This window comes from Hemitrygon akajei, chromosome 9, assembly GCF_048418815.1.
Source record: "Hemitrygon akajei chromosome 9, sHemAka1.3, whole genome shotgun sequence".
NCBI lineage: Eukaryota > Metazoa > Chordata > Chondrichthyes > Myliobatiformes > Dasyatidae > Hemitrygon > Hemitrygon akajei.
This window is the reverse complement of record NC_133132.1, coordinates 96,871,780-96,896,763: the sequence shown is the minus strand read 5'-3', so window position 1 is coordinate 96,896,763 and position 24,984 is coordinate 96,871,780. Positions and strand designations below refer to the sequence as shown.

The 24,984-nt window shown below is 39.2% G+C and overlaps 1 protein-coding gene across 4 annotated transcripts in view; it reads left to right on the top strand.

Annotated features, from left to right (window-relative positions):
• shprh (SNF2 histone linker PHD RING helicase) overlaps positions 1-24,984 on the top strand; it is an 83,960-nt gene that overhangs the window by 40,543 nt on the left and 18,433 nt on the right. For all 4 annotated transcript variants that reach the window (XM_073056566.1, XM_073056567.1, XM_073056565.1 and 1 more), the window contains exons 12-25: positions 3,648-3,726; positions 4,850-5,013; positions 5,860-6,116; positions 7,101-7,222; positions 8,454-8,542; positions 8,629-8,721; positions 9,853-9,960; positions 10,703-10,845; positions 11,986-12,159; positions 14,894-14,956; positions 17,653-17,878; positions 20,041-20,184; positions 22,094-22,195; positions 24,429-24,500. In XM_073056566.1, the coding sequence (XP_072912667.1) occupies positions 3,648-3,726; positions 4,850-5,013; positions 5,860-6,116; positions 7,101-7,222; positions 8,454-8,542; positions 8,629-8,721; positions 9,853-9,960; positions 10,703-10,845; positions 11,986-12,159; positions 14,894-14,956; positions 17,653-17,878; positions 20,041-20,184; positions 22,094-22,195; positions 24,429-24,500 (1,836 nt within the window). The remainder of the gene's footprint in view (positions 1-3,647; positions 3,727-4,849; positions 5,014-5,859; positions 6,117-7,100; positions 7,223-8,453; positions 8,543-8,628; positions 8,722-9,852; positions 9,961-10,702; positions 10,846-11,985; positions 12,160-14,893; positions 14,957-17,652; positions 17,879-20,040; positions 20,185-22,093; positions 22,196-24,428; positions 24,501-24,984) is intronic.

Sequence of the window (24,984 nt, the reverse complement as noted above, 5' to 3'; positions counted from 1 at the left end):
AATTTGAAATACACTGAGATGGGGTTTTTGAGCTAATCTACACAACATTGTGTATCATGCCAAATCAAAAGAAAAATTCTAAAACCGGTCAACAATTTACTAAAATTAAAAACCAAAATTGTGAGGTTGAAAAAGTATTCATTCCCTTTGTAATTACTATGCTAACTGTCCTCAGCTGCAATACTGTATACTACCTTACCAACTCAACTGTTGATGTAAAAAATCGGAGAATCACCTGTTGTCAATGAGTTCATAAGAATTATACCCTCTCTCTCTGTAAGATCTACCAGTATGGTAAATTTTCAAAAGACCAAAGCAAAATGAAGACAAAAGAGCTTTCAAGACATTTCAGGGAAATGATGATAGAGAAGCACAAATCTGGGGAAGGGTACAAGGCCATCTCAAAGGCTCTGAACACATTTTAGAGCTCAGTGCAGTCCATCATGAAAAAAACAGAAAAAATATGAAACCACTGCCACATTGCCTAGGGCAGGCTTTCTCTCTAACTTTAATTGCCTGAGAAGAATGGCACTTGTAAGAGAGGCTACTGTGGCACCAACAGTCATTCTAAGTGAGCTTCAGAAGTCAGCAGCTTTTGGAGATAAAATTCATGGCTGCACAATCTCTAAGGACTTGCACAAGAGGGTATTTATAGGAGAGTGACAGGGAAGGAGTCCTGGCTAAAAAAAAGGAGCATGTCTTTGCCTGTAAAAACTTCCAAAAGTGCCACTTAGAAGATACTGTAAAAATGTGCAAGAATGTTGGATGAGATTAAAATGCAATGTTTTGACCTCAAACACTAAGTGGTTTGTGGCACATAAACCTAATATTTCACCTCAGTTAGGTCACACCATAAACACAAGAAATTTTGCAGGATCTGGAAATCCAGAGCAGCGTTCACAAATTGCTGGAGGAACTCTGCAGGACAGGCAGCATCCATGGAAATGAACAGACAGTCAATGTTTCAGGCTGAGACCCTTCTTCAGGACTGGAGAGGAAGGGAGAAGATGCCAGAATAAAAGAAGTGGGAGGAGGTGCAGGAAACACAAAAAGTTAGTATGCAAGTGCAGCAGGTGGTCAAGAAGGCCAATGGAATGCTGGCTTTTATTGCTAGGGGGATGGAGTATAAGAACAGGGAGGTCTTACTGCAGTTGTACCGGGTATTGGTGAGACCACACCTGGAGTACTGCGTGCAGTTCTGGTGTCCATATTTAAGAAAGGACATACTGGCTCTCGAGGCAGTGCAAAGAAGGTTCACAAGGTTAATTCCGGGGATGGGTGGGTTGATGTATGATGAGAGGTTGAGTAGATTGGGACTCTACTCATTGGAGTTCCGAAGAATGAGAGGCGATCTTATTGAAACATATAAGATTGTGAAGGGGCTTGATCGGGTGGATGCGGGGAGAATGTTCCCAATGATGGGTGAAACTAGGACTAGGGGGCATTATCTTAAAATAAGGGGATGCCATTCCAGGACTGAGATGCGGAGAAATTTCTTCACTCAGAGGGTAGTGGGGCTGTGGAATTTACTGCCCCAGAGAGCTGTGGAAGCTACTACACTCAATAAATTCAAAACGGAGATAGACATTTTCCTGGATAAAAATGGCATTAGGGGATATGGTGAGCGAGCAGGTAAGTGGACATGAGGCTAGGTTTAGATCAGCAATGTGATCTCCTGGACCAGTTTTCGATAGCCTGGATGAGTTGGAGAGGAATTTTCCAGATTTTTTCTCCTCAATTGACAACTCGGTTTTTTTTCCCTGGGTGATCACATGGGTTTGGGCGGGATGAATAATAAAATAAAATGGGCGGCATGGTGCCCTGTTGGTTGGCACTGTTGCCTTGTGGGATTCGGTGAAAACTAGAGTTAAGATTGGATCAGCCATGATCTTGTTGAATGGCGGAGCAGGCTGGAGGGGTCGATTGGCCTACTCCTGCTCCTATCTCTTACCTTCTTATGTATGAGGAGGGGAAGAAGGATAGCTAGAAGGTGATAGGTGAAACTAGGTGGGTGGGAAAGATAAAGGGCTGGAGAGGAAAGGATCTGATAGGAGAGGAGAGTGGACCGTAGGAAAAAGTAAAGGAGGACTGGGCACCCGGGGAAGGTGCTGAGCATGTGAGAAGAGGTAAGAGGCCAGAGTGGGGAATAGAAGAAGAAAGAAAAAATAGGATTTTTTTTTACTGGAAGGAGAACTTGATATTCATGTTATCAGGTTGGAGGCTACCCAGACGGAATACAAAGTGTTGCTCCTCTACCCTGAGGTTGGCCTCATTGTGGCACAAGAGGAGGCCATGGACCAAGTTGTCGGAACAGGAATGGGAATTAGAATATTGGCCGCTGGGAAATTCTGCTTCAGGTGGATGGAGCAGTGGGGCTTGACGTAGCGGTCCCCCAATTTATAATGGGTCTCACCAGTGTAAAGGAGGCCACATCAGAGCATCAGATACAATAGATGACCCGGCAGGTTCGAAGGTGAAATGTTGCCTCACCTGGAAAGACTGTGGCCTTGAGTGCAGTTGAATAGGCAGGTGTAGCAATTTGGCTGCTTGCAGGAATAAGTTCTGGGAGGGAGTTTAGTAGACAAGGGAATGCCTTTGGAAAGCAGAATGTTGGTAGGGAGGAGGGGAAATGAGATAATATCGGCCCTACTGTAAAGGCTATGGGGATGCTTTTCAGCAGCAGGGACTGGAAATATGGTCAGGATTGATGGGGAGATGAATACAGTTAAATACAAGGAGATCCTGGATAAAAACCTGCTAGCCTCTGCCTGAAAGCTTAAATAGGGGAGGGCAGTGAACCAGAACACACTGTCAGAGCAACCATGGAGTGGCTTCAGATGAAGAAAATTGATGTACTTGAGTGGCCCAGTCAGAGTCCTGACTTTAACCCAATTGAACAGCTCTGTCAAGACCTCAAGAATGCTGTCCATTGCTGCACCCCAACTAACCTGGCACAGCTTGAGCAATTTTGCAAGGAGGAATGGGAGAAGCTTGCTTCATCACATTGTGCAAAGCTAACAGAGACTTATCCAAAAAGACTACTGGTTGTAATAGCTGTGAGAGTTGGTTCAACTAAGTACTGAGCAAAGGGGGATGGATACATTTGAACTGCTGACATTTCAGTTTTAGAATTTTTGGTTTTCATGCTATGTAATTTTCCCCCTTTTTTGCTGGGGGGGGGGTTCTACTGTGCAAAAGGAACATGTGATTCACAAATAACAATTCTCAGTTAAATTGATCAAAATCCCTGGTTATAACTCATTTATGTGAACCAGTGTTTGGAGCTGAATACTTTTTTGAGACACTGATTTTGAAGCAGAAGTTGATAGATTCTTGATTAGTAATGGCGTCAAAGGTTTTGGAAGAAGGCAGGAGAATGAGGTTGAGAGGAAAAATAAGTCCGCCATGTTCGAACAGTGGAGCAGACTTGATGGACAGAATGGTCTAACTCTGCTCCTATGTCTGACGGACAATATGGCATATTGCTGATTCCATTTTTTATTTTCTGAATTCTCTTTCTCTTGAGTATAAACCATCTTTTTAGTGTTAATTTTTGAAATGAACAAACAATGCATAGCATTTTTCTTGTTGATAAAGAAGAATTTTCACTCAGAATTACTGCTATTTGCTGTTTCTTTGTCATACAGGCTGCCGAAATGTGTCTACGATTGACTGCCATTAATCGTTGGTGCGTCACAGGAACACCTGTCCAAAGGGGCTTGGAAGGTGTGGCTTCATGCATCTTCTTATGATCGTTCGCTCTTTTCTGTTTGCTTTCTTTTATAGAATTGTATTAGAGATAAGAGTCTTTCACTTTGGAAATACCTCTATCTTATACAGGAAAAGGATGAGTGTTATTGCTGATTATATCTGTGATACCCATGGTTACCTATTTGTGTATGTGACTGGCATGCTTATAATTAAATATTAATGAAAATAAAGATGATGTTGGTTAGAGAATTAAGTACATTCATCCCAGGAATGAAAGGGTTAACATGTGAAGAGCAGTTGATGGCGCTGCACCTATATTTGCTGGAGTTTAGAAGAATGAGGGGGGATCTCATTGAAACTTATCGAATATTGAAAAGCCTACGTAGAATAGATGTAGGGAGGATGTTTTTCATAGTGGAAGAGTTAAGGATCAAAGGGCACAGCCTCAGAATACAAGGAGCGTTATAATGTCTGAGGAGCGTTTGATGGATCTGGGACTGTACTTGCTGGAGTTTAAATGAATGAAAAGGGCATCACATTGCAACCTATTGAATATTGAAAGGCCTGTATAGAATAAACATGGAGAGGATATTTCCTATAGTGGGAGAGTCTAGGACCAGAGGGAACAGCATCAGAATAGAAGGATGTCCCTTTAGAACAGAGATGAGGAGGAATTTCTTTAGCCAGAGGGTAGTTAATCAGTGGAATTCATTGCCACAGACAGCTGTGGTGGCCAAGTCATTGGCTATATTTAGAGTGGAAGTTACTAGGTTCTTGATCAGAAAGATCAGCAATGGTTGTGGGGAGTGTAATCTTTGATGCTCTTACTAATAACAAATCAGCTAAGATGGAATGACAAGAGTACACTCAATGGGCCAAATAGCCTACTTCTGCTCCTATGTCTTACATCCATGGTCATAGATTAACAATTAAGGTAATAATAGCAACTGAAGTAGCATGTCATCATTTGCATGAAGTACTCCAAGCATTCCTAAAAGAATGTTTGCAATTTACTTTTTGCTTTGCTCTATGGTGAAGGAAGTAAATATGGTGAATATGTCAGCTTTCATTCTTTTTTGACTTTTGTAATCCAGACTAAATTTTGATGTAGCTAATTTACTTCTCTTTCTCCTCTTAGACTTGTATGGATTAATACTCTTTCTAGGTGTCGACCCATATTGGGTTAAACACTGGTGGGACCAACTCTTATACCAACCATACTGCAGAAAGAATCCCATTCCAATCTACACACTCATAGCAAAGATCATGTGGCGAACGGCAAAAAAGGATGTTCTTGATCAGGTATATATATCTGTACATCTTTGGAACGTGGGAAGACATCAGAGCACCTAGCGGAAGCCCACACAGTGAAGGGGAAAACTTACAAACTCCTTATAGACAGTGGTGGAATTGAACACGGATCACTGGCATTGTAATAGCAGTACACTAACTACTACATCAATGTGCTGTCCTATAATTAGTTGTTCTTTATTGAGCTTTAACTGGCCCTTAACAAGTTTCATAGTGCACTAGCTAGCTTACACGATGAGTACCAATGTACTAATAGTATAGGTATTATCCTTAATTTGAAAATCCTCATCTATGCTTCAGTCCATGCTTATGGCATCTTTCCACGTTATAACCCACATCAGTATTGTTGTTTCTCCTGTTCAGTCCTGGTGTTCCCAAGCCTGTTTACTTCACCTTTGTGGTTGTAGTTTCACTCATCTCAATCTTACACATTCTAACTCTTTCTCCATACACTTTTCTTCCCATTTCTTTTAAGCATTGTTTATAATCTATTTGCCCAAATGTTTAGTTGATAGTATTACATGGCTTGATGCCAAATTTTATTTAATAATAATTCCTTGGGAGTATCTCAAGACATTCCTTATTGTTATAGTTGATCTACTTATAAACATTATTTCCAGAAAATGAGTTTGGGCAGAGTTCAGGTGTGTAGGAGGCAATCATAACTATCTCTTTCCTCTTCCTCGTGTTGTTTGTAAAGGATTGGCATCTGTAAATTTTATGGCAGTTTAAGTGTGGCTGCAGTCGCATTGATCTTTTGATCAAACATGAATGGATTGGTCAGTCAACTGCATCTGTATATCTTAAATCTTTCATTACTTGCTGCTTTTCTCCCAGATCAAGATACCTCCTCAGACCGAGGAAGTTCATTGGCTGGAATTTTCACCAGTGGAAAGACACTTCTACCATCGACAGCATGAAATTTGCTCCCAAGATGCATTGCAGAAGCTGAGAATGATTTTTGATTGGAGCATCAAGTTGAGCCAACTTGATAGACGCACAGTTGGTTCTATTTTGTATCCCTTGTTGAGATTAAGGCAGGCATGCTGTCATCCACAGGCTGTTCGAGGAGAGTTCCTTCCAATACAGAAGAGGTATGCATAGAATAACAGGTCATTTAGAATACAGAAACAGGACATTCATGGCAGCATGTAGAGAAATAAAAACACATGGATGATTCAAAGGCAGGGAACCCAAACTTAAATTTTTGAGCAAAAGCCTCAAGGGAAAGGTGAAGGTGAGGGAAAATATTTTCCTTGATAATTGTAAACACAAGAGATTCTGCAGATGCTGGTAAACCAGAGTAACACACACAAAATGCTGGAGGAAGTCAGTAGGCCAGGCAGCATCTATGGAACAGAACAAAGAGTCAACGTTTCGAGTCAAGACTCTTCATTAGGACTCATCGGGATGACACCCTTCATCCATCTTGGCTCGAAATGATGATTCTTTATTCCTTTCCGTAGATGTGCCTGACCTGCTGACTTCCTCCAGCATTTTGTGTGTCTTTCTTGGTAATTGCATAGATTTATAATTCATTCTGTGTATGTGTGGTCCAAACAATCCCTGAGAAGTTTAAAAAGTTTTAAGATTGGCCCTCGCGAGGATTAATTTGCAGAAACAAAAGCAAAAAATGCTGGAAACACTCAACAGATCAGGTATCGTCTTTAGAAAGAAGGCAATCAACATTTCAGACCTGAAATGTTTATGTTTCAGATCTCCAGTATCTGCAGTTTTTATTTTTGATATTTGGTAATTTGCAGGTATGTGAGGAAAGAGCAGTGAAATTGGAATTGATGGGCTTGCTCTTTTAGAATCTGCCATGGATTTAATTGGACAGCTAACTTCCTCCGGTGGCATAACAATTATATTGTTCATGAAAACAGAAATGGTCTTTGTTGGGATTTTGTGCTTTAGTATATGGGATGAGACTTGATACCATAACTTTTTAACTCTGCAATGTTATTTGTGAGCCATAGTTGTCACTGTGTTTGGTATCTGCTTCAGCATAGGTAAATGCAAAGTTCAGAGATGTATTTTTTTTTAACGTTTTATCCGGGTTGTTTTTGTGTTTGCAGCACCATGACAATGGAGGAACTCTTAAAGTCTCTTAAGAGAAAATGTTCCACGGAATGTGAAGAGGCTCATCGGCAGCTGGTGTGTGCTCTCAATGGGCTGGCCGGTATTCAAATTATCAAAGGCAAGTAAACAGACCTGTACTTTTTCTTCAACCAGTTAAATGAATATCAATCTACCAGTTTTAAGAAAAGGAGATGAGAGGCTGTTGGATCCCGATGTTTTCATGATCCAGAGGTTCTTCGGAAATCAAGAATGAGGCATAAAACTGGTTGCTTATGATAATTGTATTAAATGTTACAAAGGTGGAAAACGAACAAGAGAAGCTGAAAGAACAAAGAAAAGACAAATGAAAAGATGTTTCATACTTAGTCTAGAGAAGCCTAGAGATGAACAAAACTTCCAGTTATTACAATTAACCTGTAAAATAGCCAGATTCAAATAGTGTTGCACCTGCTACTGAAAAATACAGAAGCAACTGTACCATAATTACTGAAAAATTCTCTGAACAATTACATGTATATAGGTGATATAAAAGTACAAGCAAGCATTGAAAAGTTAAACTACAAGAAAAATAACAATTCTACACCCCAGTTCAACAAGGCCTTAAGAATAGTGCAGACAAATTGTGATCAATACTTTGCAGACATCATATGGAGTGAAAGATTAGGGTCTGATTAATAATTTATACTGACCCAATTGAGAATCTAGTAAAGCTTCTGTTGATAATGGTTTTGTTTTCAGTACCATCTTTGAGACAGTTAGATTTTCTTGTCAAATAAATTTAACTGTAGTGTTGCCATAACTTTTAATTATGGAGACAGAAAGCCTTTATATAAAGCTAACACATACAAAATACTGGAGGAACTCAGCAGGTCAGGCAGCATCTATGGAAATAAATACAATCGGTGTTTCAGGTGAGGATCTCGACCAAAACACTGATGTATTTATTTCCATAAATGCTGTTTGACTTGTCGAGCTCCTCCCAACATTTCCAGCAGAATTTCTTGTGTTTAAAGGTTTTTTTTGGTTGTGAAAGAAAGAAAAAGAAGAACATGCATTTTGCATTTTTGATAATCTCAAGATCCTTGCAAACAATTTATGCATCACATATTCTCATAAACTTCATCCTATTAATGAGAAGAATGTTTTGGGCAATGTTGGTTGTGGGTTAAATAATTGATTTATTTCTCATCTAAAAGATGCATATTTTACAGTAAACTCTCATTCATAAATATAATCGACCTTAAGCCCTGATTTAGTGCTCATGTGTTTGGAGTGGTAGTCAGATTTGCATGCAATCATGCCAGCACAGAACCACGATTGTCACCAGATTATATAATTTTGTTTTACAGGTGAGTTTTCTTCAGCAGCAGAATATTACAGAGAAGTTCTGCGTTCATCCGAGGAGCACAAAGATAAACTTCATACAGATTCTTTACAAGTAAACCAACCCCCCATTTCAGCTTAGAATTTCCCAATTCATCTGCTCCCCAATTCATTTACCAAACAAATATTTTTCTTTTCCAGCGTCTCCATGCCACCCACAACCTTATGGAACTGCTTGAGGCAAAGCACCCAGGGATCCCACCAACTCTTCGAGATCACAAGCTTAAAGAAGAAGTATGGTTCCATTTTTCATTAGGTGTCAGCTTTTGTTCACTATATACAGTAATTCTCTGTTATATATCTTTATTTCTACTGGTGTTATTTTAATTATTGACTCTGTAAGAGGAGCAATATAAACAGTCTTGTCTTTTCCTGACACTGAATGTCTCAGAGTTTTGACTTACAATTGTTTGTCATTTATATTTCATATTTATTCTTACTGTCACGTATATGCAGAAGTTCGGAAAGAGCTCTACATGGTGCTATCACCCAAAATCCAAATTAGAAAGATAAATTGATTAGTGGACACATGGAAAGAAAGAACTTATGTTTATACTTCATATATTATATAAATGTAATAATTTTGTACTACATATACAATATTTAATAATGTAATAAATATAAAATGAATTTACATATATAATTAAGATAAATAATTGAGTTATTTCTCACCTATTTATTCACTATTATATTTCCTCTATCACAATCCTATTACCAAGACAACATGTGGCTGAAAGCAAGTAGACCTTATGAACACTACATCGTTATTCCTGTGTTTTTGTATTATTTACTTATTTTGTTATTCATAGTAAATTTATGTCTTTGCATTGTACCGTTGCCACAAAAGAGTATACTTCACGTTTTTAGACAACGATGATAAACCTGATTCTGATAGTTTTCTTAATAAGGTGATTTGTAAAATATGCAATGATACAGTAGTCTTTGGCTAGGAACTTAAAAGCCTGGACTGACCATCCAGAGATGTGAATTCATGTACAACAAAAATAGTAATGGAATTTGAATTTGAAAAGTAATCTGGAATTTTAAAAAAGGTATCATCTTAAACTACAATACCACTGAATTGTCATTTAGTTCAATTAGACATTTCCTTCATGAGAGAAAATATGGCATCATTGCCTGGTTTGACTTTTGTGTAACTCCATTCCCATAGCAATGCCGTTAACTCTTACCTATGCTGTAAAACAGCTAAAGAAGTCATTCATTGGCATCTGAACCATTACTTTGAAACAGAATAAGGATGAAATTGAATGGACCATCTAGCAATGGATATAATAAAATCATTTCCAGACCAGTTACTTTGCTAGTGTAAATGTAATGTTTTATTCCTTGCCTCAAAATGTACAGGCTGAGCAACTTAAACAGCACTACATGAGCAAATCAGATTTGGAAGTCTCAACAGCACAGCAAGCTTTACAGCCAGTTCAACAGAATATTCAAGAACTGCAGCGCAAGGTAAATAACACTCCACAGCATCACCAGCTGAAAAATCTTTTAGTCCAGCACCAGGTAAACAGGCCTGCACTCAATAATAACAGCAGAACTGCCCTGTCCAACCGCACCGGGTAAAATAACTTGTGTCCAGTACCATGTAAATGTTCCTGTCTGCTGAACCAGGTAGACCTTCCTTCACCATTTTGTAATAAGTGTATGTCTGCTGTGCTATTGCTGACGCTGTCCTCTTAAACAGTACTGTAGTTCGGCTGGTGATGGTGCCCAGAAACAAGTTAAATAACAGAAGGGTAAAGTAGTAATCTGCATCTTTAACCTGAATTGCTTATTTTAATAAATGATTGAAGTTACAAGCAACCTCTTGTTAGATGGAAGTGTAGTGGTTAGCGCAATGTCATTACAGCTTGGGTATTGGAGTTTGAAGTCAATGCCAGCAGTATCTCTAAGGCGTTTGTATATGATCCCCATAACCACACGCGTTTCCTCTGGGTGCTGTGGTTTCCTTCTGCAGTTCAGAGATGTATCAGTTAGTAAGTTTATTGGTCATAGATTGTCCTATGATTAGGCTAGGCTAGATAGGTGGTTTTCTGGGCTGGAAGAGCCTTTATGTGCTGAGTTTTTAAATAAATAAAATCAAAATACACCATATGATATTTGTTTCAGGTTTATTGATTGCTATAGAATAAGAATGAATAGTTATTCATTACCATAAAAACTGAAATACCATTCTCTTCTATCTTCGTAGATTCATTCTGGAGCTCCTTGGTGGCTGGGCATTATTGAATGTGTACAGCAGGCTGGTCTGGATGAAGAATTAGCGTTTAGGGTGCAAAATGAAATCTCATCCAGCTATAAACAAGAGGGCAGCAAGCTCTCCATGTCTGAAAAGTAAGTATGTTTGTAGATTAGATTGATACCCTTTCTTTCATGCTTTTGCTGAAATCTGCATGCCAGCTGTTAAAGTGTTAATATAATGCTCAAGGTTAGTATTCAATTGTGTTTTCACTGTTTTGTAGCTGATAATATTCTTCCAGTTAGGTTCTTTGGGGAATATTGAAATCAAACTCTCTGTCTTTAATGGATCTCCCTTCTAATTTGCTTCCACTGATGTATTGAAAAAATAGTGTTGACTCATTCAGTTTTTGATTAGAGATTGTGACAGATTGCGAACAATCTGGATTTACTAGATTGTTGCAGTGTATACAATGTTATTGCAAATTTTGATGGAGTTAGTGGGAAGGGACTTTATTGTATTTCTATCTTTTACTGTGAATGCCTGCATGAAAATGAATCTCATTATATGGTGACCTGTGCTAATTGATGCTCCAGAGCTTTTCTAATTTAATCTTTAATAATAGCCATGATGAAACTTAGCAAGCTATTCCGCTGGAACTTAACTAGTAACTGCAACAGATTTACTGAAATCTTATCTTGATGATGCACGGAAAGCTGTTGTATGTGTTCATGTGTTTTCCTTCAGTAAATGTAGCATAACTACCGACTGTGACTTTTAACTGTCAATTAATATTTATAAATGGTATATGTATCAGCTATATTTAAACTTAGTTATCTAAGCTTCACACACACACATTGTGGGCTGAAATGGTTTGTTCATTTGCTGCATGATTCTAATAAAATACAGCTTAATCTCTTTCTTTTTCAATCTTTTTATTAATATCAAAATAGTGTATATACATAGTATTGTTACACAATTGTTGGGATTACATTGTTAATAGATAACATATTATGAAAATTCATTCAGATGCATCTAGTAAAATTAAAAATGATTGGGAAAGGGAACTTAAGCTTACCTTACCTATCGAAAAATGGGGAAAAAATTTCAATTAGTTAATTCATCCTCTATATGTGCTAAACATTTGTTGATACAGTTCAAAGTAGTTCATAGGGCCCATACGTCTAAGGATAAAATACAGCTTAATCTCTAATTTGATATAATTTCAGTCACTTAAAAGTGTACTGAAAAATATATGCTATACATATGTGTTAAGAATTAAATTTGACATCCAGGTTCCGGGACTGCAGAGGCCTTCAGTATTTACTGGCAGTGCAAATCGAAGAGTTGAAGAAATCCCAGAAGGCGGTGCAGGATTCAATTAAGAAATTGGTAGGCGCTCCATCTCAAGAAGAAATCCGAATTGCCACAATGTGCCATCTTCGTCCAGTTCGATTTCCCCTGAACAAGTGGGTATCATTCTATTGTGGAAATCACCATTGTTGCCTATTTGTTGGTAGGGAAAGCGCTGCTTTATTTTTCTTTCCTCTAGCCATCCTTTTATGTGATTGTCTTATATGGACGACTTACGTAATTCTACCTATATGTAGAATAAGAGTTTTAGAGGAAAAGAAATAATTGTTAAAGTCCTTCAGCTCAGAATTGAAACATGCTTATGTCTTTCTTTTAACTACCTCACAACATTTCAAAACAATTTAAAGCAAGAATTACCCTTGAAGTGGAGGGACTGTTGCAACAGTGGATAGGTGAATCCACTGCAAAAAGAGAGGAAAAAACAGGTAGTGTACATGGATTCATTGTCCATCCGGATATTTGATGGCAGAGGGAAGAAGCTCTAACTGAGATGTCGAGTGTTTGTCTTCAAGCTCCTGTACCACCTCCTTGATGGTAGCAGTGAGAAGAGGGGACATCCTGGGCAATAGGGTTCTTCCTGACGGATGCTGTTTTTGAGGCATCTCCTTTTGAAGATGCTGGGGAGGCGAGTGCCCATGATGGAACTTGCTGAGTTTGTAACTTTCTGCAGCTTTTTCTGATCCTGTGCAGATGAGATAGTGATGCCACCAGTTGGAATGCTGTTCATGGTACATCTATATAAATTTGCTAGAGTCTTTGGTGACATACCAAATCTCCTTAGACTCTTAATGAAATATAAGTGCTGTGGTGCCTTCATTGTAATTACATCAAGATGTTGGGCCCAGGGTAGATATATGGAGATATTGACACCCAGGAACCTGAAACGGCTCATCCTATCTACTGCTGAGCCGTCAATGAGGACTGGTGTGTATTCCCTTGACATTCTCCTTCCTAAAGACCACAATCAATTTCTTGGTCTTACTGAAGTTGAGTGCAAGTTGTTGTTGTGACACCACTCAATCAAGCTGCTCCTCTTGTACCATGATGAGGCCACTCTCACGACGCAGGAGCAATACCTTGTATGCCGTCTGGGTAGCGTCCAACCTGATGGCATGAATGTTGATTTCTCCTGGGTAAAAAAATTTCCCTCCCTTCCCCTCTTCTTCTTGAAACACTCTGGTTCTGTCGGCTGCATAAGACAATTTCTGCCCCGCCAAATGTGTGAGATTGAGGAGCAAGCCCACCCTGAAATCCCGTTTGTGTGGATGCTGCATGAATTGTTACCCTGTTATAAATGAGCACCACGAAATAACAGACAGTACACTGCATACAATTAAACGACTTAGCTTTATAATTCTTAATTTAACTGAAGGGTTAGTAAAGAAAAATCCAAAAAAAAAGAAAAGGGCCTATTTTAATGAAACAGACTAATGCGCACAATTTGGAGCTCATGGTTTCTCCCTCACCGATCCTCCTTCGATCTCCCCAGCCTTTGTCGGACCATGGCCCCGCTCCGGATCAAGTCCTATGACCTCTTCTCTCCGGCGCCTTCTCCCTTCATCCCCGCTGAACCAGAAAAGAACCCTCACTCTGGTGTCAGGCACACAGTAGCAGTGAAACCTTTCCCAGGGTGTTACACTCTATTCCCCACTCTGCCCTCTTGCCACTTCTCACCTACCTATCATCTGTCATTCGGTCCCCTCCTCCTTCCCTTTCGACTATGGTCCACTCCTCTTCTATCAGATTCCTGCCTCTCCAGCCCTTTCCTTTTCATTCCCACCTGGCCTCTCCTATCACCTTTTTGTTATCCTTCTTCCCCATGCCCAACTTTTTATTCTGGCATCTTCCCCATTCCTTTCCAGTCCTGAAGAAGGGTCTCAGCCCACAATGTTGACAATCTTTTCCCTTCCACAGATGCTACCTAACCTGCTGAGTTCCTCCAGCATTTTGTGTATGTTCCTTTGGATTTCCACCACCTGCAGATTTTCCTGTGCTTGTGATCTGCAGAATTACTTGTATTTATGATCTGTCTCCTTCATGCCTGCTCATCACCATCTGAAATTCTGCCAACAATAGTTATGTCATTGGCAAATTTATAAATGGTGTTTGAGCTGTGCCTACTCACACAGTCAAGGGTGTACAGAGAGTAGAACAGTGGGTTAAACACACATCCTTGAGGTGTGCCGCTGTTGATTGTAGCGAAGAAAAGATGCTATTTCCGACCCACACTGACTGTTGTCTCTGATGAGGAAAGTCAAGAATCTAGTTGCAAAGGGAGGTATGGAGGCCAAGGTTTTGGAGCTTGTTAATTAGTACTGAAGGTATGATAGTGTTGCATGCTGAGCTGTAATCAATAAACAGTAGCCAGGTGGTAGGGACAACTAGTCATTGCACCACAAGCTTCCACGAAACAAAGGCCATAAAATCTCTTTTAACAATATTGTTTTCTGCTCTTCCTCAAAATAGTACAATTGAATATCTTGTGTCCATGCAAGTGAAGATGAGGCATCTGTGAAGTGTCAGCATAGATTAGAACACCTAATAAATCACAATACCTGACTTAGACATAAGAAAGTTATTTATTCTTTCACAACTGACATAAATAAAGTAGATTGTTAAATGAGATTTAGAATTGGTATTGGGGTTAAAAACAACATTCAAACTATTGTAAAATTATTATTGGCATAGGTTTCTATGAATACATATTGTATGCTTTATAGATTGATATACTTAAGTAAATCCTTTCTTGTGCGGTTGTTCATGTTGAATGCTAATCAACTATTCAGAATGAATCACTAATAAATCTCTCATTATTCTTTTGTTTTGTAGTTGTCAGTTCTGTAAGGCAGATGAACTATTCACAGATTATGAATCCAAGCTTTTTTCACACAGGCAAGTATTTAAATGAGCAGGAAGAATATTCTGCAAGGGTTTTGCCCATCTTTGAGAATTCAGTACAGCAGGACCTGTTCAAAGATGCATAGGGTACAAAGTAATCTTAAACAGTATACTGGGGCTCAAATAACCGGAATCATGTAAATCCAACTGTACATAAATTCCGCCATCCAGTTTTTAAAGTATTTTCTAGTTAATAATAATTAAATGTTTCATGTTATTCATTAATGACTTCATGCAATATATGTTCAACTAATTCAGTTTTAAGTCAGTTTTGAATTGTCAGAGTAACAGTTAGGGTAATGCTTTATAGTGCTAGTGACCTGTAGTCAAGGTTCAATTCCTGGCTGTTCGTAAGGAGTTTGCATGTTCTCTCCATGATCGTGTGCATTTCCTCTGGGTGTTCTGGTTTCTTCTCATATTCCAAAGATGTATGGGTTATGGTTAATAAATTGTGGGCATGCAATGTTGGCACTGGAACTGTGGCAACACTCACAGTCTGCTCCCAGCACGTCTTTGGATTGTGTTGCTGATTGTTGCAAACAACACATCTCACATTTTACGTTTCGATCTACACGTGGCAAATTACTTCAGTCTTATCCTTTGGATACTGTTAGGGTTATTATTTTTGAAAATGAAGGAATTATAGAATCAGAATCAGGTTTATTATCACCGGCATGTGACGTGAAATTTGTTAACTTAGCAGCAGCAGTTCAATCCAATACATAATCCAGCAGAGAAAAAACCCCAGCAATAATAAATAAGTAAATCAATTACAGTATACGTATATTGAATAGATTTTAAAAAAACGTGCAAAAACAGAAATACTGTATATTTTAAAAAAAGTGAGGTAGTGTCCAAAGATTCAATCGGATGGTAGAGGGGAAGAAGCTGTTCCTGAGTGTGTGCCTTCAGGCTTCTGTACCTCCTACCTGATGGTAACAGTGAGAAAAAGGCATGCCCTGGGTGCTAGAGGTCCTTAATAATGGAAGATCCTTTCTGAGACACCGCGCCCTGAAGATGTCCTGGGTACTTCATAGGGTAGTGCCCAAGATGGTGCTGACTAGATTTACAACCTTCTGCAGCTTCTTTTGGTCCTGTGCAGTAGCCCCTCCATACCAGACAGTGATGCAGCCTATCATAATGCTCTCCACGGTACAACTAGAAGTTTTTGAGTGTACTTGTTGACATGCCAAATCTTTTCAAACTCCTTATGAAGTATAGCTGCCGTCTTGCCTTCTTTTTAACTACATCAATATGTTGGGACCAGGTTAGATCTTCAGAGATCCTGACACCCAGGAACTTGAAACTGCTCACTCTCTCCACTTCTGATCCCTCTATGAGGATTGGTATGTGTTCCTTCATTTTACCTTTCCTGAAGTCCACAATCAGCTCTTTTGTCTTACTGACGTTGACTGCCAGGTTGTTGCTGCAGCACCACTCCACTAGTTGGCATATCTCACTCCTGTATGCCCTGTTTTCACCACCTGAGATTCTACCAACAATGGTTGTATCGTCAGCAAATTTATAGATGGTATTTGAGCTATGCCTAGCCACACAGTCATGTGTATATAGAGAGGAGAGCAGTGGGCTAAGCACACACCCTTTCGACTATGGTCCACTCCCTGAGATGTGCCAGTGTTGATCGTCAGCGAGGAGGATATGTTATCACCAATTCGCACAGATAGCAAGTGTAGGTAGAGTAGTATCATTTGGGTTACTACAGACACTTCTGACTTGTGGAGAAATTGGCATACCGACACTCCTCAGAAATGTAATCCTTTCATAACCAGGGTACTGCCTTTATTCAGTTTTAATATCCTTTATGATACTGAGTTGAGCTTCCACTCATAATCCTGTAACTCACTAAGGCTATTTACCTCCACCTCTGTAATATCATTATTCTCTGGCCTTGTCCCAGCCCATTACAGCTGAATAGCCAAGCAAAAACATTGTTGTTCCCAGATTTGTTTAATACCCTGCTTTCCTAGCCAGTCTCTCGTCCTCTACCTTACATAAACTTCTGTCAAAAGGCAGACCGTCTTTTAAAGGAGAGAAATTGCAAGTGCATGAAGTAGTGAGAGACCTGGGTATTCTTGTGTGTCAATCACAAAAATGCATATAGGTGTGCAGCCAGTAGTTAGGAAGGCGAATTACATTTGTCTTCATTGCAAGAGATTGGAATTTAGACATGGAACATTTGTGACAATTGTTGGTGAGGCCCCACCTGGAGAACGGAAGCCATTGAAAAACTATATATATTCCATAATTCTAACTGGTTAAAAAGTAGTAATCCAATCACAAACAAGAGAAAATCTGCAGATGCTGGAAATACACACACACACACACACACACACACACACACACACACACACACACACACACACACACACACACACACACACACACACACACACACACACACACACACACACACACACACACACACACACACACACAAACACCCCCCCCCCGCCCCCGGATCTCAGCCCAAGACGTTTACTGTACTCTTTTCCGTTGATGCTGCTGCCTGACCTGCTGAGTTCCTCCAGCATTAACTGTGTGTTGCCAAAAAGTAGTGATCTTTCTTTGTCCTCAATGTGACTACATTTCAGCAGGTGATTGTACCAACTTTTGGAAGAGGGAATGTACTATCTATTTGGGAAAACTAAAGCTGGATCTGTATTCTCCAGTGTTAAAGGTCAAAAAGCAATCTTTGAAGAGATGATTGAAGATGAGGAAGGTCTGATAGATGATCGCTTACCTACCACTAGCCGGGGATTGTGGGCTGCGAGTGAAACTGAACGTGCCTTAAAAGCCATCCTAGCCTTTGGAAAAGCACACCGTATCGATACCTTGCTAATAGAAGAAGGAAACAACTTCATGGAACTGTTTGAAGCTTGGAAAAAGGAATATAAGGTATATCATATTATACGGGTTCCTCATAGGAATGGCCTGATGAGGAACTAACCAGCTCTATTTTAAATGTTCATTGATGAAAGGAATCCAAAATGTGTGAAAACAAAATAGATTTTTATTTGGATTGTTATGGATTCAGTAGGTTTTGGGAATATTCAGAGGTTTTTTAAAATTTACAATACATATTAATGATCCTGGAAGAACTGGGGAAAAAACAAAAATTGCTTTGAGATTGTTAATAAGGTAGTGAACTCAGTGATTGTCGTGACTGTGCAGAAACAGTAATAACTCCATCAGAAGGCCAACACTCTCTTGAAATGGGGTATGGGTTATATAACAGTCATCGCAGTAAACTTCCTGACAGAGTTTAACCCTGCCCCAACTTTTTTGCGTCACTGACCACCAAGGAGAACCATTATTGTGTAGATGACAGCTAACAGGATGAGGAAGTTAGGAACTAGGAGAGGTAATCTCACTATCGTCAGAAGTGAGGTGGGGTGAATGTTGCTCCAAAAGCCTGTGAGAGGATGCAGGGCAGATGGAAAGTAAAAGAAGGGGCTTAGCACTGAGAGATAAACAACCAGCAAAATAAGAGGAGTAATACACACAAAATGCTGGAGGAACTCAGCAAGTCAGGCAGCATCTATGGAGGGGAATAAACACTTGGTGTTTCGGGTTGAGATCCTTCATCAGAGAAGCCAGAAGAAGGTGGTGAAGGAAAGGGAAGGAATACAAGCTGGCAGATGAGGGAGAAGGTGGATGGGTGAGGAAGGTGGGGATGAAGTGAGAAGCTGGAAGGTGATGGGTGGAAAAGGTAAACGGCTGAAGAAGAAATCTGATCAGAGAAGAGAGTGGAGCATGGGTGCCTATGTGAAGAAAGTAGGTAAGTTATTAAACTTGGGTTCTTTAGACAATGCACTTCTTCACCCTGTGTGGGTATTGAACTCAAGATTAATGCTTACCTTAAAAGGAAATGAAATAAAGAATCTTGTTAGGAATATAAAGGGAAGTTTTATATTGGAAAGGCTGCCAGCACCAGGGGCTGATGGCTTACTCTTTGACTCAGTCATTTCTCCACTTTAGTAATTCCTCAGGTTGCAACATAGCAGTTTGCTTGCAACTCTCCGCTGCTCAGTGTTTTTTCCTGGATCCTGGAATTCTTCATTAATTACGCAGGCTAATAGCACCTATCCAAACGAAAACAGCTATCTGATTAAGTGCAAAAGCAATCAATAAGAAATCAGCAAACAAGAACAATAAGGCAACAAATAAAATCCCTCAAAGATTTTCTTGAAAATATTTCTTTTGATGTAAATGAGCTGCCAGTTGAAGTGGTGAATGCAGGCTCACTTTTAACATTTAAGAAAAACTTGGACAGGTACATGGATGAGAGGGGTATGGAGGGATATGGTCTAGGTGCAGGTCAGTGGGACTAGGCAGAAAAATGGTTCGGCACAGCCAAGAAGGGCCAAAAGGCCTGTTTCTGTGCTTAATGTTCTATGGTTCTAAAAAATATTTTTGCACTCTGTAGCAAAAGGGGCTGTGGAAATACTAGTGGCATGAAGACATTACAGAAGAGATTTGCCAAGAGGACACTAAAAGAGAAGTTTTAATTAAACTGGAGCTAATTTTACTAGTATAAAATGAGAAATTCTAGAATATACAATGATACATTAGACATAATGGTAAAAGTAGAACGTAATTAGAGAAAGTTATGAACACGAGATTCTACAGGTGCTGGAAATCCAGAGCAACACACATAGAATACTGGATGAACTCAGCAGGTCAGGCAGCATCTATGGAAATGAATAAAGAGTCTATGTTTTGTGCTGAGACCCTTCATCAGGACTGCAAAAGAAGGGAGAAAATTTATAAATATAATTCTCTAATGTAATTCCTCTGAATTGTAATGCAAAAGAATTATAAATTCTTCTGAATAAATAATTATTTTGATAAAAAGGCCAACATAGATATTGAACTGAATGGACTCTGCTGTAATATTCAGTGACTGTAGTACAGGTTGATGTGCAAATGTGAAACTATATAAATATGTATGTCTAGAATAGAAAGAGGTACTGTGGGTAACTGATGTATTTCAATTGAAAATAGATGTCTATCCTTAGACGCCTTCCTTAAGTACTTATTTTCTTTTGTGTTTGTAGTTGATGCATGAATATTGGATGACACTGCGTGATCGTGTTTCTGCTATTGATGAGTTAGCCATGGCAACTGAACGTTTTCAACTGCGTCTTCCAGGTGATCCCAAACCAAGTGTTCCACTTCTTCATATCATCGAACCACATGAGGTATGAAGCTGGAAATATTACAGGCAGATTTGCTTCAACCTGTGCTGGAGAATAAGTGTGAAAAGGAAAGAAGAAACTTACATTTATTTGATTTAAGTACGTTATAATATAGATAGGCACTTGAGGGAGAAGGGAGTTGAACAAGATGTTAACATTGGATGACAGAAACGTGGGGCAAAAACAGTGGGTTCTGTCATGTGGATAGACCAACCTTTTTTTGTACTGTTAATTTTATACGGTAAGCACAGTACAGTTACTGGGTACTATTCCCTGAAAGTTTAGTGGAGTTACAAACCCTCATCACATTCATAGAGATCCCAGAGGGTACTTAAAGAGTGCTGGAAGATGCCTTTAGTAAGGGTAGCTTTTTGATCATTTAACATAATCTATGTTCTATAAGAAGGAAGGGTTAGATTGATCTTAGAGCAGGTTATAAGATCAGCACAAAATCGTGGCCCGTTGGGTCTGTACTATGTAGAATGTTCTGTGTTCTTAACATGGATGTGACGGGCTGAATTGAACTTTTGTGTCCTAAGTTATTTATGTTTCTAGGGTTTTTACAAGTAATTAATGGTCCAGTGATTGGCAGAGGAGTTGCAGTGATCTCCACTATTAGTGAGACACCCAAAGTTAGCCTGTATTAGAGCACTAGCCTGCATTTTCTGTCAATATGGAGGCTGTCACCTTGGCTGTCCAAAAACAAGTTGAAAAAATAACTTAAAATTAAATTGCACATTGCATCTAGCATAAAAAGAGAGTGATGTAAGTTTTGCACTGATTACAAATCCAAAGAAGTCTAACATCTGATAACCAGTAAGTTCTTTTATTTTCTTGACAAGATATCTGTATAATACTTGTATTTATTCATAGAGTTATACAACACAGAAACGGGCTGTCCAGCCCATATAACCATGATGCCTTGTTAGCTGATTCCATTTTCCTTCCTTTGGCCAATATCCCTCCAAACCTTTCTTATCCTTGTGCCCATGCATGGATGAAAATTGTAATTGTATCTGCCTTTACCACTTCTGGTGGCAGCTTATTTCATTTAACCAGCACCCTCTATGTGAAAACTGCCCCTCAAAGACCATAAGACCATAAGATATATGAGCAGAAGTAGGCCATTTGGCCCATCGAAGCTCCCTTAAATCATTTCCCTCTCACTTTAAAACTCATTTTGGACTAAATTGCTCTGGAAAGGAGACTGTGACTATCTACCCTCCCAACCGCAATCCTTTGCTCCAATGAACTGTCCCAACCTATCCAACCTCTCTTTATAACTCAAGTACCCCTACCCCCAGTCCAGACAACATCCTCGCACATCTTTTCTGCATCCTCTCTGGCTTAATCACATCCTTCCTTTAGTGTGGTGATCAGAACTGCACACAATTATAGAGCCTATCCAATGATTTGTACAACTGTAATGACCCAACTCCCTTACTCTATGCCTTGGTCAATGAAAGCAAGTATAAACAATACACAATGTGAGATCTAACCAAGGTTTTATACAATAGCATGACATCTCAACTCTTGTGCTCAATGCCTGATGAAGGCAAACATGCCATAAACACAAGCGATTCTGCAGATGCTGGAAATCTTGAGCAACACACACAAAATGCTGGAGAAACTCAGCAAGTCAGGCAGCATCTTTAAAGGGAAATAAACAGTTGACATTTTGGGCCACCCTACCTATGTGCCTCTTTCAGAGAAATGTATGATTGCATCCTAGGTCTGTTCAACAACACGTCCCAGGACTGTAACATAATGCATCTGTCATCTAAGTAAAAGTAATTTATACATAGAAATGTATATAATATATAATACAATATATTGGGTAATATATAAATCTACCAGTGAGAAATATAATGTTTGTAAAAGCCAAGAAAAGCCACTGTTGTGTGTTTGTCAGGTGGAACAAAATCAAATGAAACTCCTCAATGACAAAGCTGTGGCCACATCACAATTGCAGAAGAAACTTGGTCAAGTCCTGTACCTCACAAATTTGGAGAAGGTGAGAGCTATTTATTTGATTGTCTATCTATACTAAACAAATAATGAGCTGGATATCTGGCAGCAGCTTTGGTCCTACCATAACTGTGACCAAAATTCTGTGATGAGTTAACTATTCACTTCAAAGTTCAAAGTAAATTTATTCTCAAAGTACATATATGTCAAGTCATGCAAAAAACTGAAGTGAACAACAATATTCTGAACCAAAATTGAGTCCTCAGATCCAAACCCCGAGCAATCTGGAATAGGCCCAAAAACTCGCTTCTCGGTTCATCATATTAGCAGGCAAGGAGCATAGCAGCTGGGGTAGTCTCCGTAGCCTTAGTGCCAAGGAAATGACCGTCGCAGAGAGCGAGTGAAATCGGCTCTCGTCCTGGATCCCAACACCCTGTCTTTTCAGTCTATCTGGGTTAGTGTTTAAATTGACCAAACAACAGACAACACAAATTACTTCAGAAAAGATATTTCTAGTGATGTTTTTAGTCAGATTTCTTATCTTTTTAACTACTAGAGAGCTGCCGCACGCAGTTGGTAGTGCCATCTTCACCAGAAGTTTGAGAACATGAGATGATGAGTCCTTGAAAGAGAGTCTGTAGGTTGTGGGAATATTTCAGTGATGGGGCAAGTGAAGATGAATTAAGTTGCCCCTCTGGTTTAAGAGCCTGTTGGTTGAGGAGTAATAACTGTTTCTGAAGCTAGTACTGTGTGTCGTGTGACTCCTGTATGACCTTCTTGATGGCAGCAGAAAGAAGTGAGTATGACCTGGGTGGTGGGTGTCCCTAATGGATGCTGTTTTCCTGCAACAGCATTCTGTGTAGATGTGCTCAGTGGTGGGGAGGGCTTTACCCGTGATGGACTGGGCTGTATCCACTGCTTTTTGTAGGATTTTCTGTTCAGGGGCTGTGATGCAGCCAGTCAGTATACTCTCCATGACCCATCTATAAAAGTTTGTTAAAGTATTAGATGTAATTACGTGGACAATGGGAAAAGTATCCCTCTTATGTTTCTCAATCTTGTTATTGGAGATTTATTGTACTAGACCCTGCCAGTTTGGAATGTCCCACACTTTCATTAACCTGGTTCCGCACTACCAGCCTTTCTTGGAATTCATCTCTTTTAAGAGTGGGGGGTGCTAGGTATTGTCCCATGCATATGTATGCAAGGTCAGTGCCAATTACACAAGAGTTTTATAATCATGTATGTGTGGGAGTAGAGCAGTTTATGGGTCCATGAGATGTTAACTCCAGTCGGGGTAGGGTGCTTAGATGCTCAGAGTTTTCCCAGGGTTAAAGGAGGTGCTTTCCATTGTGGGATGTTGTTAGGGTTAGGGGTAGGATTGGGAGAATTAAAACAGTTCAAGATTGAAAGCAAATTTATTATCAAAATGCATACATTATATGTTACCATGTACTACCTTGAGATTCATTTTCTTGGAGGCAGTTACCAAGGAAAAATAAATTCAATAGAATTTATAAAAGTTAGACATAAACAGACAAATACTAGCAAACAACAGATGTGAAAAAGAAGACAAATTGTGTAAATAAAAAATAATACTGAGAACAGGAGTTGTAAAGAGTCCTTGGAAGTACGTTTGTAGGTTGTTGAGTAGTGGTGATTAAAGTTATCCACGCCAGTTCAGGAGCCTGATGGTTGTAGGGTAATAACTGTTCCTGAACCTGAGGTAAAAGTATGGATACATTTTAATGATGCTGGATAAGTACATTAAGGAGGAAAAATATGAAGTTATGCTGATATGAAAAGGGTTCATGGAGCATAATCAGCACCCTGGATCAGATGGGCCAAATGGCCTTTATCTGGACTGTTAATATGATTCAGAATTCATTCCCAGACTCATATTTTGTACTTTTTCAATCCAAACTGTTGCATGGAACTAACATAATTTGTGGAACAGTGCAAGCGTGACTGCTATTAAATGTAGTTCTTTCACTCAATTGCCCATTGCTATTCAGGTTATAGGCTCAACCTTTATTCAAAGCATAACTAGTAAATTCAAATAGTGTATTTCATAGATGAAATTAAATGCAGTCTTCTGTTGTGACTAGCAGGAGACCCCTTCTTCTTTGTTCTTTTCACAATATTACAAAAAGGCCCCTACAGATAATTAGTTAGTACTGTTCTGGATTACGATGATAACAATTGCTGCCTTCATTTACAGAAAATAGATGAAGTTTTCAGATCTTTACTTGAAAGCAATAATATGTTTTATTTCACAGTCTCAGGATCCATCAATGGGCAGCTTTAATCCAGACCCCTGTCCCATCTGTGCACGGCAATTAGGACAACAGGTAAGAAAGGATTTTGAACTTTTGAATTTATTAATATCATGGGAGCTTGTTTATAGGTAGGGGTGGCCATAAGTCAGTGATAGTCTGTATCTGGATAAGCACTTGAATCACCAAAGCTTAGAAGGCTTTGAGGAAAGTCCTGGTAAATGGGAATAGTATCTGTGGATACTTGATATTGGGGGTGGACATGGTAGGAAGAGGGCCTGTTTCTGTCCTGTCAAACTCAATGACTATATATTGACTCTACATTTAGTAGCAGTATAATGAGTCTGCAGTATTGGTGTATTTATTCAATATGGTAACAGCAGGATTCAAATAAAACTTATTCTAAGTATTTTAAACAAGATTAATTCCAAATTTAGCACAGATATTTGATTTGTAAATAGAAAATATATTAAATTTAACTAACTTTCAGAAACTCCTCATCAGACATCGTTTTCTGAAAATTTCAGATAATCTCAGAATAAATCCATGTATTCCTTCA